Raw genomic sequence first — 13,234 nt, forward strand, 5'->3', positions numbered from 1 at the left:
GTCTCTTGCCTAGGCCTCTTATCAGGAGGGGGATGGGAACCCCTGATCAAAGTAATTAGGTCTTCAGCCATTTTAAGCATCTGTTTTTTAGGCATGGAAGTCCGAGTAGGAGAATGCTGTACTTGTTTCTTTGTCTTTAGAGCTGCTTTAGTCTTTGTCTTTGAAGCTGAAGATGGTTTAACATATAACTGTGTAGGTCTGAAGACACCCTCAGAAGCCGATGCCTGCTCAGCGGCTCCGGACCCATCTGAGGGAATGATTCCCGAGTGTCCAATACCTTGAGTATCCAGAGGCCCAGTCGGCTCCACGTGGGAGTCAGAAGCGGCCTGTGGCTCTGAGGTAGTGGGCGCCAGGGGCTGCAAAAGCGCCTTACTGAGAACCGGCAAACCGGCGACTGGCCTAACTGAGGCCTCATCGTCAGTTTTGGACCTCGGATGCCTATCCTTTTCCTTGTCCTTGCGATTTTTGTAAACTCCGGTCATCAGCTGTTCCGATGGCATTATATAGTTAAATCTTTGGCCAAAGTGATGAAATGCAAAATCGAACCGACGCTTAACAGTGCGTTGGTTAAATCTAGCACAAAACCGACAGCTAGCAACATCGTGGTCAGGGCCTAGGCAAGGAATACAGTAAGAATGAAAATCCTTGTGAGGTATTTGCTTCCCACAAGAAATACAATTGTTAGCTTTTTCTGACGTCGGTCTGGAGCAAGAAAAAAGTTTCCCCAATGGGGTACTTTGCTTTAATGAAAACTTTGGTTCTGAAATTCGGATTTGAAAATCTCAGGAGTTGGCCGACCGGCACTTGCGAACTGCTTTTGCTTCAGGCACCGCACAGCAAGAAAGACTGAAGAAAATGGCTTCAGCTGCATCTTTTATACCCCTGGCGCACTGACGTCAGGGAAGAGGCAACAGCAACTGATGCCGGACCAGGACTTTGGAATTCAGGCCGACTGCAGGTAGCCTGCCAGCAGGATAACCCAAGAGTAATGACTGCAACAGTGAAACATGATGAACATCAGGTAAAAACTCTAGTGCCATTGTAACATAAACTTCTTTGTCTCCCTAGAGAGGATTATGATCAGGTTTCTAATTATAACCAAGTTGTTATGGGTTTGAAGCATGGATGTCAAGAAGTTTACTTTACAGGCTGAGCGAAAAACCAAATTGTAATTTCACTACACCTTCTAGTGAACAGTTTGGGTTTATTTCCTTACGCATTGACTAACTTGATATTCTTGTAGTCAATTAAATTCTCAAAGGTTTTCTACAACACCATAACTGAAATGCATAGATCTGGCACACAGAACAACTAATAGTTCAACTCTCACAGCAATATATTACTATGTGGAAAACCATAGCTTCAACTCAATGGATTTTTGCTGAAAATGTTAAGCCTTTGCTTTTTTAAATCATTTCCTGATTTTTCTAAGAAGCAAAAGTCTAAATTTCATAGCTGCAAATACCACTGGGAGAGGTTTTTGAGCCCCAGGGAAACAAAAAAAAAATCATTCACCACCTCCAGTTCTTCCCCATCCATTTCCAAAGAACTGATGAGACAAGATTACTTTTTTCAGATATTAACCAAAGACACACCCCTGTCCATTTTCATGCACAACTAAGATCTGTGAATAGGAAACAGAATATTTACCCAGGAGTCCTCCCTGTAATAGTAATGGACAGAGACAGCTCCTAAATGCTTTATCCCATGCATGTGTCCCCTCAAATTATCTATGGTATGATCCCACTTATTCTCATGGGATGGGTAACACCAAACTGTAATGAAATGGGATAGCCTTTTTTTCAAGCAAACAAAACAAAACAAAAAAAGGAAACTGACTAGGCTTAAAATGACCCACAAGGGCAGGTACTATAGTAGTTACCTATGAACCTATGTTCCCGAGGAAAGCCACAGTACTAACAGTTGTTCTGGTACAATGTGCTCTGACCTGTTGAATCTGGAACTGACTATACTTACGGCAGAAAGTCATACAGTTGGCTAATAGTGTCGACAATGTTTACTAAGGTAAAGGTTGCTTTTGTTTACTTAATGTAAAATAATTTGAATAACTGGTCTGTTTGCCTGAATTCCTTGATTCTGTTAGTGTAGCACATTAGTCATCTTAAGTATAAACAGTGACCTGGGTGCTAGAAGAAATGGTGATTGGAGGGGGGGTGATGATGCAATGACTGTGCACTTCTCACAGGTGGTGGGGGGCAGATGCACTTTGGATGCAATCTCAAACTCAAAATCCCCAACACACACAGGAGACTGGGTGGAGGCACTTGCTTGCTTGTAGGAGAGGCAGGGGCTGCTGATGGCTTACATCACTCATATAAGCAGCTGGTGCACCCTCATTACACCCATCATATACCAAGTCACTGAGCATCAACATGGTGACCCTCTTTACAAACATCATATACCCAGCCACCGAGCATCAACATAGTGCAGCCTCATTACACCCATCATATACCCATTCACTGAGCATCAACATGGTGCACCCTCATTACACCCATCATATACCCAGTTGCCGATCATCAACATGGTGACCCTCATTACAACCATCATATACCCAGTCACTGAGTATCAATGTGGTGCACCCTCATTGCAACCATCATATACAGAGTCACTGCACATCAATGTGGTGATCCACATTACACCCAGCATATACCAAGTCACCGAGCATCAATATGGTGACCCTCATTACATCCATAACATATTCATTCACTGAGCATCAGTGTAGTGAACCATCATTACACCCATCATATAGCCATTCACTTAGCTTTAACTGGTGCACTCTTATTACACCCATCATATACCCAGTCACCGAGCATCAATGTTGTGACCACTACACCTATCAAACATTCATTCACTAGGCTTTACTGTGGTGCACCCTCATTACACCCATCATATACCCATTTGCTGAGCTTTAACATGGTGCACTTTCATTACACCCATCAAATATCCAGTCACTCCGCATCAACGTGGTGATCCACATTACATCCATCATATACCCATTCACTAAGCATCAACGTGGGTACATCCATCAGATATCTATTCACAGAGCTTTAAAATGGTGCAGCCTAATTACACCCATCATATACCCATTCACTAAGCTTTAACATGGTGCACTCTCACTACACCCATCATATACCCAGTCACCGGGTATCAATGTGATGCACCCTTTATACACCCATCATATACCCATTCAATGAGTATCAACATGGTGCACCTTCATTACACCCATCACATACTCAGTCAACGAACATCAGTGTGATGCACCCTCATTACATCTATCATATACCAAGTCACCGAACATCAACATGGTGCACCCTCATTACACCCATCACATACTCAGTCAATGAACATCAATGTGATGCACCTTCATTACATCTATCATATACCAAGTCACCGAACATCAACATGGTGCACCCTCATTACACCCATCACATACTCAGTCAACGAACATCAATGTGATGCACCCTCATTACATCTATCATATACCAAGTCACCGAACATCAACATGGTGCACCCTCATTACACCCATCACATACTCAGTCAACGAACATCAATGTGATGCACCCTCATTACATCTATCATATACCAAGTCACCGAACATCAACATGGTGCACCCTCATTACACCCATCATATACCCAGTAACCAAGCATCAAAGTGGTGCACCCTCATTATAACTATCATATACCCAGTAACCAAGCATCAAGGTGGTGCACCCTCATTGCACCCAAGATATACCAATTCACCGAGCATCAATGTTGTGATCTTTATTACACACATTATATACCCAGTCACCGAGCATCAACATGGTGCACCCTCATTATAACCATCATATACCCAGTAACCAAGCATCAAAGTGGTGCACCCTCATTGCACCCAAGATATACCAATTCACCGAGCATCAATGTTGTGATCTTTATTACACACATTATATACCCAGTCACCGAGCATCAATGTGGTGCACCCTAACTATACCCATCAAACATCTAGTAACTAAGCATCAAAGTGGTGACCCTCATTAAACCCATCATATACCAAGTCACTGAGCTTTAGTGTGGTGCACACTAGTTAAACCCATCATACATCTAGTCAGTAAGCATCAATGTGTTGCACCCTCATTATACCCATCATCTACCCAGGACTGAGCAACATAGTGGTGACCCTCATTAAGCTCATCATATACCAAGTCACTGAGCATCATTGTGGTGCAGACTCATTACACCCATGATATACCCATCCACTGAACATCAACGTGGTGATCCTCATTACACCTATCATATACCCAGTTACTGAACTTTAGTGTGATGCACCCTCATTATTTATTTATTTATTTATTTATTGCAGTTGGTTTACCAGGATAGTCCATTGGGTCAAATAACCCGTTTTCAATGGAGTCCTGGGGAAAAAGCTCAGAACTTTAAAAAAGAGTGTGGTTGGGGGTGGTGTGGATGATGGTAGAGAGAGAGTTCCAAAGGCGGGCGACAAAAGATCATTTGGGTCTGGGGTAGGGGGTTTTTTTTTTACTAGGTTTGAGAGAGAGTAGAGAATTTTCCAGAATCTGAGGGGTTAGATTTACTGCTATTTTGGAGTGTGTGTGGAAAAGTAGTTTGTCGGAAATTATAATAGTTTTTAACCCTGTTTTAGGAGAGTTTTATATTAGACTTTAGTTTAGAGGGGGGTGTTTTTTATGCCCTTTGTCTCTGTTGTGTCCTGGGAGTGTGTTGTATTTTTTGTGGGCAGTAGCTGTTTTAGAGGCTGTTTTCTCTTAGACCTTAAGGGTGCATGAGAATCAAGTATTTGTAGGAAAATTGTGTTGAAATGTGCAGCTTCATTGTGTCTAGAGATTTAGAGTTTTAGATTTATTCCAATTTATAGATTTTATTTTTTTAGAATCAGAGTTTTTTCAATTTTTTTTTGATTTTGGAATTATATACACATTATTAATGTGCAGGTGTGTAGGTAATGGGTTGTGTTGTGTGAAGTGGGTATGTGAGGTAGCCAAAAGGGATCAGGAGTACCACTATCAGAGAAATAGTGGGGTGGGGAGACTAGAATCTAGAATGTCTAGAATGCTGCCAGGGGTTTAGAGGGGTATGTTGTGGATTTGATAAGTTGTGAAAAAAGTGTAGAGTTTGATATTGAGAGGGTTTTTAGGACTGAATAGAGGAGGCAAGTTAATATTCATTATTCAGTATATTATTGTTTCATTGCTAATGTTGTTGTTGAGCCAGGAAAAGCATATCTCAAGTGTAGAAATATTCTCTCTCTGGGGATATAGAGGTAGGCTAATACAATGTGTTTTGTGTTTGTGTGAGTTAGAGAGGAGAGATGTGTATTTTTTTTTGTTGAATTGTGGAATCAGTTTGTCAGTTTGTTATAGGGATGAATAAAAAATAAAGGGATCCTACTCCCTCTTACTCCATGCTTTCTAATGATTGAATAGTTTGGCGGAATTATTTCAGTCTCTTTATATAGGTTTTAACAAGTTTCTCTGGATTGTTAGGATATCTGGTTTATTATGAACAAGCCAGGCATGAAGGTGGAACTTTGTTTTACTATGCTTTGGGAGTTTAAAGGAAGTAAATAAGATGACTTGTCTGTAGAGGAAACTGTGGAGGGGGGTTGGGATGGGATGGATATCAGATAATAGAGTAGAAATTAGATATATATAAAATTTTAGAGAGGTAGTAGATGGACGGATTTGTGTTCTATTTGTGTGGATTTAGATTGATAGTAACAATGGAGGAAAAAAAAATGTTTTTGTAGGTAATGTTGTTTGTATGGGAAGAGTAGGAGTATTTATAGGATATAGATATAGATGAGGAGAAATATATGTATGAGTCTGGGTAGAGTAGTTAAGGGTGGTTAGTAATGTGGAGAGGGTTGTGCATGGTTAAAGTTAAAAGGGTTGGTAGATGTAGTAGGATAGAGGAGGGAGAGTAGAAAAGAAAATAAGGATGAAGGATTTTGTTTTGTAGGCATGGTGGAAAATATAGGAACATGTAGAGTTGATATGCTGTTGATAAAATATTTATGAATACAAAGATGTTGGTGTAGGACCAGGTAAAGTTAGAAGTATAAGAGTATAAGAGTAGAAGTGGAAGGGAGAGTAGGAGTTGTGCGGTTTGGTGGGGTGGAGTGTAATGCAAGTAGCAAGTAGAGAAATACTACTGGGGGAGGGGGGAGGTGGTGGTGGGGCAAAATTAATTTTTATGGTGAGGAAGGGGTAGGGGTACAGAGGACAGATAGTGTGCCTATGTGGAAAAAAAGGTATGTGGGTGTGTGGGGTGGGAAATAAGAGTAGGGGGACTGGGGGGTAGAGGGGGGTTGGGGAGGGGTAGGAGGGGGGAAGCGAGCCAGGTGAGGCGAGCAGATGAATCAAAAAGAGAAGGTCTGAAGGAGGAGGTAGAGTGAGAGTGTATCAATAGTGATTATAATTGCAAAGGGGAATAGGAATGGGAGAAAAGGTGTGTTGGATGACAGTGAAGTGAGGAAATGAGAACTAAGAGCAAGGAAAGAGATGTTATAGCTAGAGTGAACTACTAGAGGTTAGAAGTTAGAGTGAGAAGGAGAATACCTACAATACAGAGAGTAAAAAGAATACCTGGAACAGGGGTCAATTTGACATAGGTAGGGGATACGGGGTCACCAAGGATAGGTAATACAATACATGGAACTCCACAAGGATATGGTCAGGGCCAAATAAGACTAAACAAAAGAGTAGGTTGGTGGAACTGGTAGAAGAGAAGTGCTATCCTGGAAGAGAAAGGCTGCTTAAGGCTGCTGGCAGGAGCTGAAACAATAGCAACTAAATAGTAGCCATCATAACAGGTATCAAGGGGTAAAGCTATCCAAGGCTTGAACAATTCTTCTTGACTGGTTCAAGGTAGAAAGTTTGAAAAAGCAAAGTAGGAAGGAAGTGCTTTGCTTAAAATGAGGCAGCTAGGTAGGTATTAAAAATAAGGTGTTGTAGGGTTGGAGGACCCAATTAAGGCACAGGGTTGAGGGAAGTCAGTATAAAAAGCACAGGAGAAGAGATAAAAAAGCCAGCATTTAGTATTTAAACACACCTTCTTAATACAATTTAGTCAAGAAAGACAGTTAATAAGTATATAAGAAGCAAAATAAGACAATATTAGTTATGTAACTTGATCAAACATCTATGTTAGATTAACAGGCAAGAACAGAAAAGATATATAATATCAAAAGCAAGCGTTCAATAGCAAATAATTCAGCTACAAATTCAATAGCAAATAAATGCGCTAAGCTTCATTCCAATGCAGTATAAAGCCGTTGCCAGATAGCGGCATAAAAATAACATAAGAAATATAACATACTTGTAATCATAGCCGTTGGGCATGCTGTATATAATCACTTATTAATATAGTACATATAAACTTCCCTCCACAAAATAATGACCTGCCACCAGAAAAAGGAGATGAGGCAGCAGAGTAGGTTGCTTGCTTTGAGCAAAATAAAAAGGCTGTATTATGTGAGTGGTGGTTAGGTGTCCTCCTCACGGGCTTTAAGTCACACATTACACCCATCACATACCCATTCACTTAGCTTTAGTGTGGTGCACCCTCATTACACCCATCATATACCCAGTCACCGAGGTGAGCATCAACGTGGTGCACCCTCATTACACCCATCAGTCACCAAGCATCAATGTGGTATACCCTTATTACACCCATCACATACTCATTCACTTAGCTTTAGTGTGGTGCACCCTCATTACACCCATCACATACGCATTCACTTAGTTTTAGTGTGTGCACTCTCATTACACCCATCATATACCCAGTCACCGAGGTGAGCATCAACGTGGTGCACCCTCATTACACCCATCAGCCACCAAGCATCAATGTGGTATACCCATATTACACCCATCACATACTCATTCACTTAGCTTTAGTGTGGTGCACCTTCATTACACCAGTCATATACCCAGTAACCAAGGTGACCATCAACATGGTGCACTCTCATTACACCTATCACATACCCATTCACTTAGCTTTAGTGTGGGTACACCCATCACATACCCATTCACTTGGCTTTGGTGTGGTACACCTCACCATTACACCATCATATACCATTCTGCTGGCTTTAGTGTGGTGCACCACCCACCATCATGCATCACATGCTTATTCTTAGTGGTACACCCTCATTACACCTATCACATACCCATTCACTTAGCTTTAGTGTGGTGCACCCTCATTACACCCATCATATTCTCAGTCACCGAGCATCAATGTGGTGCACCCTTATTACACCCATCACATACCCATTCACTTAGCTTTAGTGTGGTGCACCCTCATTACACCCATCACATACCCGTTCACTTAGCTTTAGTGTGGTGCACCCTTATTACACCCATCACATGCCCATTCACTTAGCTTTAGTGTGGTGCACCCTCATTACACCCATCATATACCCAGTCACCGAGGCGAGCATCAACGTGGTGCACCCTCATTACACCCATCACATACCCATTCACTTAGCGTTAGTGTGGTGCACCCTCATTACACCCATCATATGCCCAGTCACTGAGCATCAATGTGGTGCACCCTTATTACACCCATCACATACCCATTCACTTAGCTTTAGTGTGGTGCACCCTCATTACACCAATCACTTACCTATTCACTTAGCTTTAGTGTGGTGCACCCTCATTACACCCATCATATACCCAGTCACCGAGCATTAATGTGGTGTACCCTTATTACACCCATCACATACCCATTCACTTAGCTTTAGTGTAGTGCACCCTCATTACACCCATCATATACCCAGTCACTGAGGTGAGCATCAATGTGGTGCACCCTCATTATACCCATTAAATACCCATTCACTTAGGTTTAGTGTGGTGCACCCTCATTACACCCATCATATACCCAGTCAATGAGCATCAGTGTGGTGCGCCCTTAATACACCCATCACATACCCATTCACTTAGCTTTAGTGTGGTGCACCCTCATTACATCCATCATATATCCAGTCACCAAGCATCAATGTGGTGCACCCTTATTACATCCATCACATACCCATTCATTTAGCTTTAGTGTGGTGCACCCTCATTACACCCATCACATACCTATTCACTTAGCTTTAGTGTGGTGCATCCTCATTACACCCATCATATAGCCAGTCACCGAGCATCAATTTGGTGCACCCTTATTACACCCATCCCTTACCCATTGACTTACCTTTAGTGTGGTGCACCCTCATTACACCCATCATATACCCAGTCACAGAGCATCAATGTGGTGCACCCTTATTACACCCATCACATACCCATTCACTTAGCTTTAGTGTGGTGCACCCTCATTACACCCATCATATACCCAGTCACCAAGGCGAGCATCAACATGGTGCACCCTCATTACACCCATCACATACCCATTCACTTAGCTTTAGTGTGGTGCACCCTCATTACACCCATCATATGCCCAGTCGCTGAGTATCAATGTGGTGCACCCTTATTACACCCATCACATACCCATTCACTTAGCTTTAGTGTGGTGCACCCTCATTACACCCATCATATACCAAGTCACTGAGCAACCAGGTACACAAGGTAAGTGTTACTCTTTAGGAGAGGAAAACTAACTCTCACAGATAACGTCACCACTTGTGATCCTCAACCATTGTCCTGATAGAATGAATGGGCCTCAGTATGGCCTTCATTATAGTTCAGTCAATCAATCAATACAGTTTCACAGTTTTCTCTAATTGATAACAATTTGTACTAGAGGTACAAGATATCCCATTCAGCAATTTTAAAATGTAATGAAAGGCAGTTACTCATAGGTTAATAGGTTGGTACTAGACCATCAGCCCTAGGGCCTATACAAGCCTAGCCATAACAATTCCCTGGCTATTTCTTCCCACACTATTTACTTCCCTGAACCCCTGTTTTTATATATATATATATATATATATATATATATATATATATATATATATATATATATATATATATATATATATATACACACACACACACATATATATATATATATATATATATATATATATATATACACACACACACACACACACACACACACACATATATATATATATATATATATATATATATATATATATATATATATATATATATATATATATATATCCATGAAGAATGAACATGGACACAATAAAGCAGTCCTAGCAAATGTGAAGGGAAACAGCAGCGGAACCCCCCCATAGTATTTAGTGCTGTCATATCAAGCCACCCAGAGGTGAGCAAACCTCCTGCATCCCCAACCACAGGTAGGATACTAACAGTGGAACTAACTGTGTGCACATGCTAAGTCTGACTTTCAAACAGGTACAGGGCAGTCCCAGTCACCATTCAGACGAGCCGAACCGGAAGACTTAATGAACACCTTGATTTTATTTGAAGCCCATTATCTGTTACCTCTTTTATTTCTTTATAACAAAATCCAAATATAAGTCCAATCTCATTGTGTCCTGTAGAAATTAAATCATGTGTATGCAAGAAACACAAGACAGATTGCAGATGTATGCTGAGAAATAATGAATGCAGTTGTAATACAAACCTATAACAATTCTATTTAAACTTTATAACTCGCTCTGCGTAATGGACTGGCAGTTTACCTGAATCATTAAGCTGTTGCTTTGGGAACTCTCTGAAACTGGCTTACCAAGTGATTGTGGCTACTGTGCAAAAAATAGATTTGGGGAGACTGGAAAATACAAAGCACTAAGTAGAATTAGCAGATAGTGGGGATAAACAGAGCTTATTCCAGCAAACAGTGTAGCCCATAAATAAATAAATAAATAGCACTGGAACTGTTTTCCATTAATGTCTTTAACAGTGGCACTGCTCAATATATATTTTAAGTCATCCCTCTCCCACATACAACTGTAGAGCATTAGCCCTCCATGGTCATTTCACCCATTTGTTCCCATAAATCATGGAAGCTATTGCTCAGGTGGCAGTCTGAGTTTTTTTTTTATTTATAGTCCTAACCCCAGCTGTTGATGACCAATGTATGTGGCCACATCACTGTGTGGGCTCTCTAGCATGCCCTGCAAATTACTGCTTCACTCAAGGTACTAGCAGATGCCAAACTAGCATCTCAGGTTTTTGGCTATTTCACCTGCAACCAGCCACTGGGCCACTTGTATCTCCTGCCAGGGTAGACAAGTCTGAGTGTGCCACTCTTTCTACCTGACCCTGGGTGGGTCAATAATAAGAATTAGGTTGTTAGGGTTGTAGCTAGGCCTTTATGCCACATAGATGTATGCACAGTCAAGCACTTTGAAAAGAATAATTTTTTTCAGGTTGTAGTATTTTACACTACAGCAGGCATTCCATAAAAAGCCTACAAAAATTTCATATTACTTTTAAAATTCAAGAAGGTATTGAAGCGAAACTCAGATTCAGGGACTTTTGAAATAGGAAGACAAAAACACAATCTAGCATAACTGTGTAAGCAATGTTGTATTTGTGCATAAATGTATTGTTGCAGGACAAGCCATGGATTTTATGTCAGTACTAGCTAGCCAAGAACGAATCTTGGAATTATCATACCTTATTACATAAAAAAATGTCAAGTGTAGTGTAAATGTATTAAAGGAGATACATCGCAAGTTCAGTAGGCATTGTTACAGAGGTGCATACATCTGTACAAATTACTAACACAGTTACACCTAGAGTACTTTGATAACTTCTGAGCACATAAATCTAAAAACAATAGGCAGAATAAATGATGCCACATGAAACACAACCAGAATGGTAATATTCCCATATTAAATGCTCTATAAAAAGACAGCTAACAGCCTCAATGTCTGTAATCATTTTAGAAAGAAGCAAGTGCATTGAGAAGGTGGCTTTTTTATGAACAGTGCCTTAAGCATTATTCAAAGTGGAAAGCCTTTGTGTTAATCTCATCTATGAAGCTAAATGCATGAAATGTCTTACTAGGAATGTAATTAATGACAGGCATGCTTTACATATGCATTACATGTACATATAACACTGCAGCACTGTCCATCTGAAAGCAGAGGCACTATACTGTAGTTTATATGAATCAGCCAGACAGAATGCCCATCAGTTTGTCGAATTGGTGATGAGTGTTTTAGAAATACACCGCATGCAGCATAAAAAGAAAACTGAAAGTGATTAGCATTTTCCATTCCATAGCAGAGGAAATAATTAATTAAGTCTTGATCAAAATGCATATTATAAAAAATATATTACATGACAGAGATCAGGCCATTAATTTGACAGGGTAGACACACAGATGATATGGCACATTGTTGCATCAAAGAAACAGCACAGGAAACCAAAATACTTTGTAAAAGATGCAGCGGGGCAAAATCTGTAAACGTATTTAAGGAAAGTATAAGAAAGATATAAAAAACTCACAACGGTAATGAAAAAGACAAGCAACAGCAATAAATTCAGAGGTTACTAAAAGATAGGACTTGGATAAAATCCATAAAACTATCTGATGGCATTGTTATACAACATATAAAAATGGTAACATCAAGAAATTCTACTTACACAGTGTTTACTGGTGATACTGACAGAGCTAGAGATGAAAGTAAGTCCGTCGTTCATGCTTACTTGAAGATACACAACTCTAGGATAAATAAAAGAATTGCATTTATTTGCAGGTTTGTTTGTTTTGCATATTTAAGGAGTTCAAAAGACAGACTAAACTATAAAAATGCACCAAACAACTGATGTAAAATAAAGATTTAGGAAATGCATAAATGCACAATCAGAGGAGCATGTTTTTATTTAAAATGTGACTCACTGACAACTTTTTGTATCTGTATATGCTTCCATTAAATTAGTTTAGATTATTTGATATCTAGTCAGAAGGTACAAAGTTTGATTCTCACCTCTGAAGGGGAAATTGGTTAGACTTAAAGTGGCCTACAAGGGCAGCTAGCCTAGTATTTGCTTATGAACATATTAGTGAAAAAAATAACATAAAAATATTTTCTCTTAGTTATGATCTGATCACATTTGCCAGTGCCTGTAAAGAAAATGTCCTACTCTGTGGGAAAAGGGAGATAGAGTCATGACTGCACTTTAATTGATCCAGCCTTGATTAGAGGCCTGTGAGGTAATGAAGCCAGCCAGGGATGAATGAGAGCATGGGAGTACCATCTTGGACATAGATAGTAGATTCACTTCCTCCAAGGCAGAACATCTGAGGGAAAGCACAGATG

General features: G+C 40.2%; 1 protein-coding gene across 1 annotated transcript in view; it reads right to left on the reverse strand.

Annotated features, from left to right (window-relative positions):
* Positions 1 to 13,234, reverse strand: part of LOC122789359 (anthrax toxin receptor 1-like) — a 1,490,698-nt gene that overhangs the window by 515,864 nt on the left and 961,600 nt on the right. The window contains exon 12 of the mRNA XM_044056748.1: positions 12,558 to 12,636. Within this exon, the coding sequence (XP_043912683.1) occupies positions 12,558 to 12,636 (79 nt within the window). The remainder of the gene's footprint in view (positions 1 to 12,557; positions 12,637 to 13,234) is intronic.

The sequence above is a fragment of the Protopterus annectens genome, chromosome 14.part0, assembly GCF_019279795.1.
Source record: "Protopterus annectens isolate FY-2018-M chromosome 14.part0, PAN1.0, whole genome shotgun sequence".
NCBI classification, from domain to species: Eukaryota; Metazoa; Chordata; order Ceratodontiformes; family Protopteridae; genus Protopterus; species Protopterus annectens.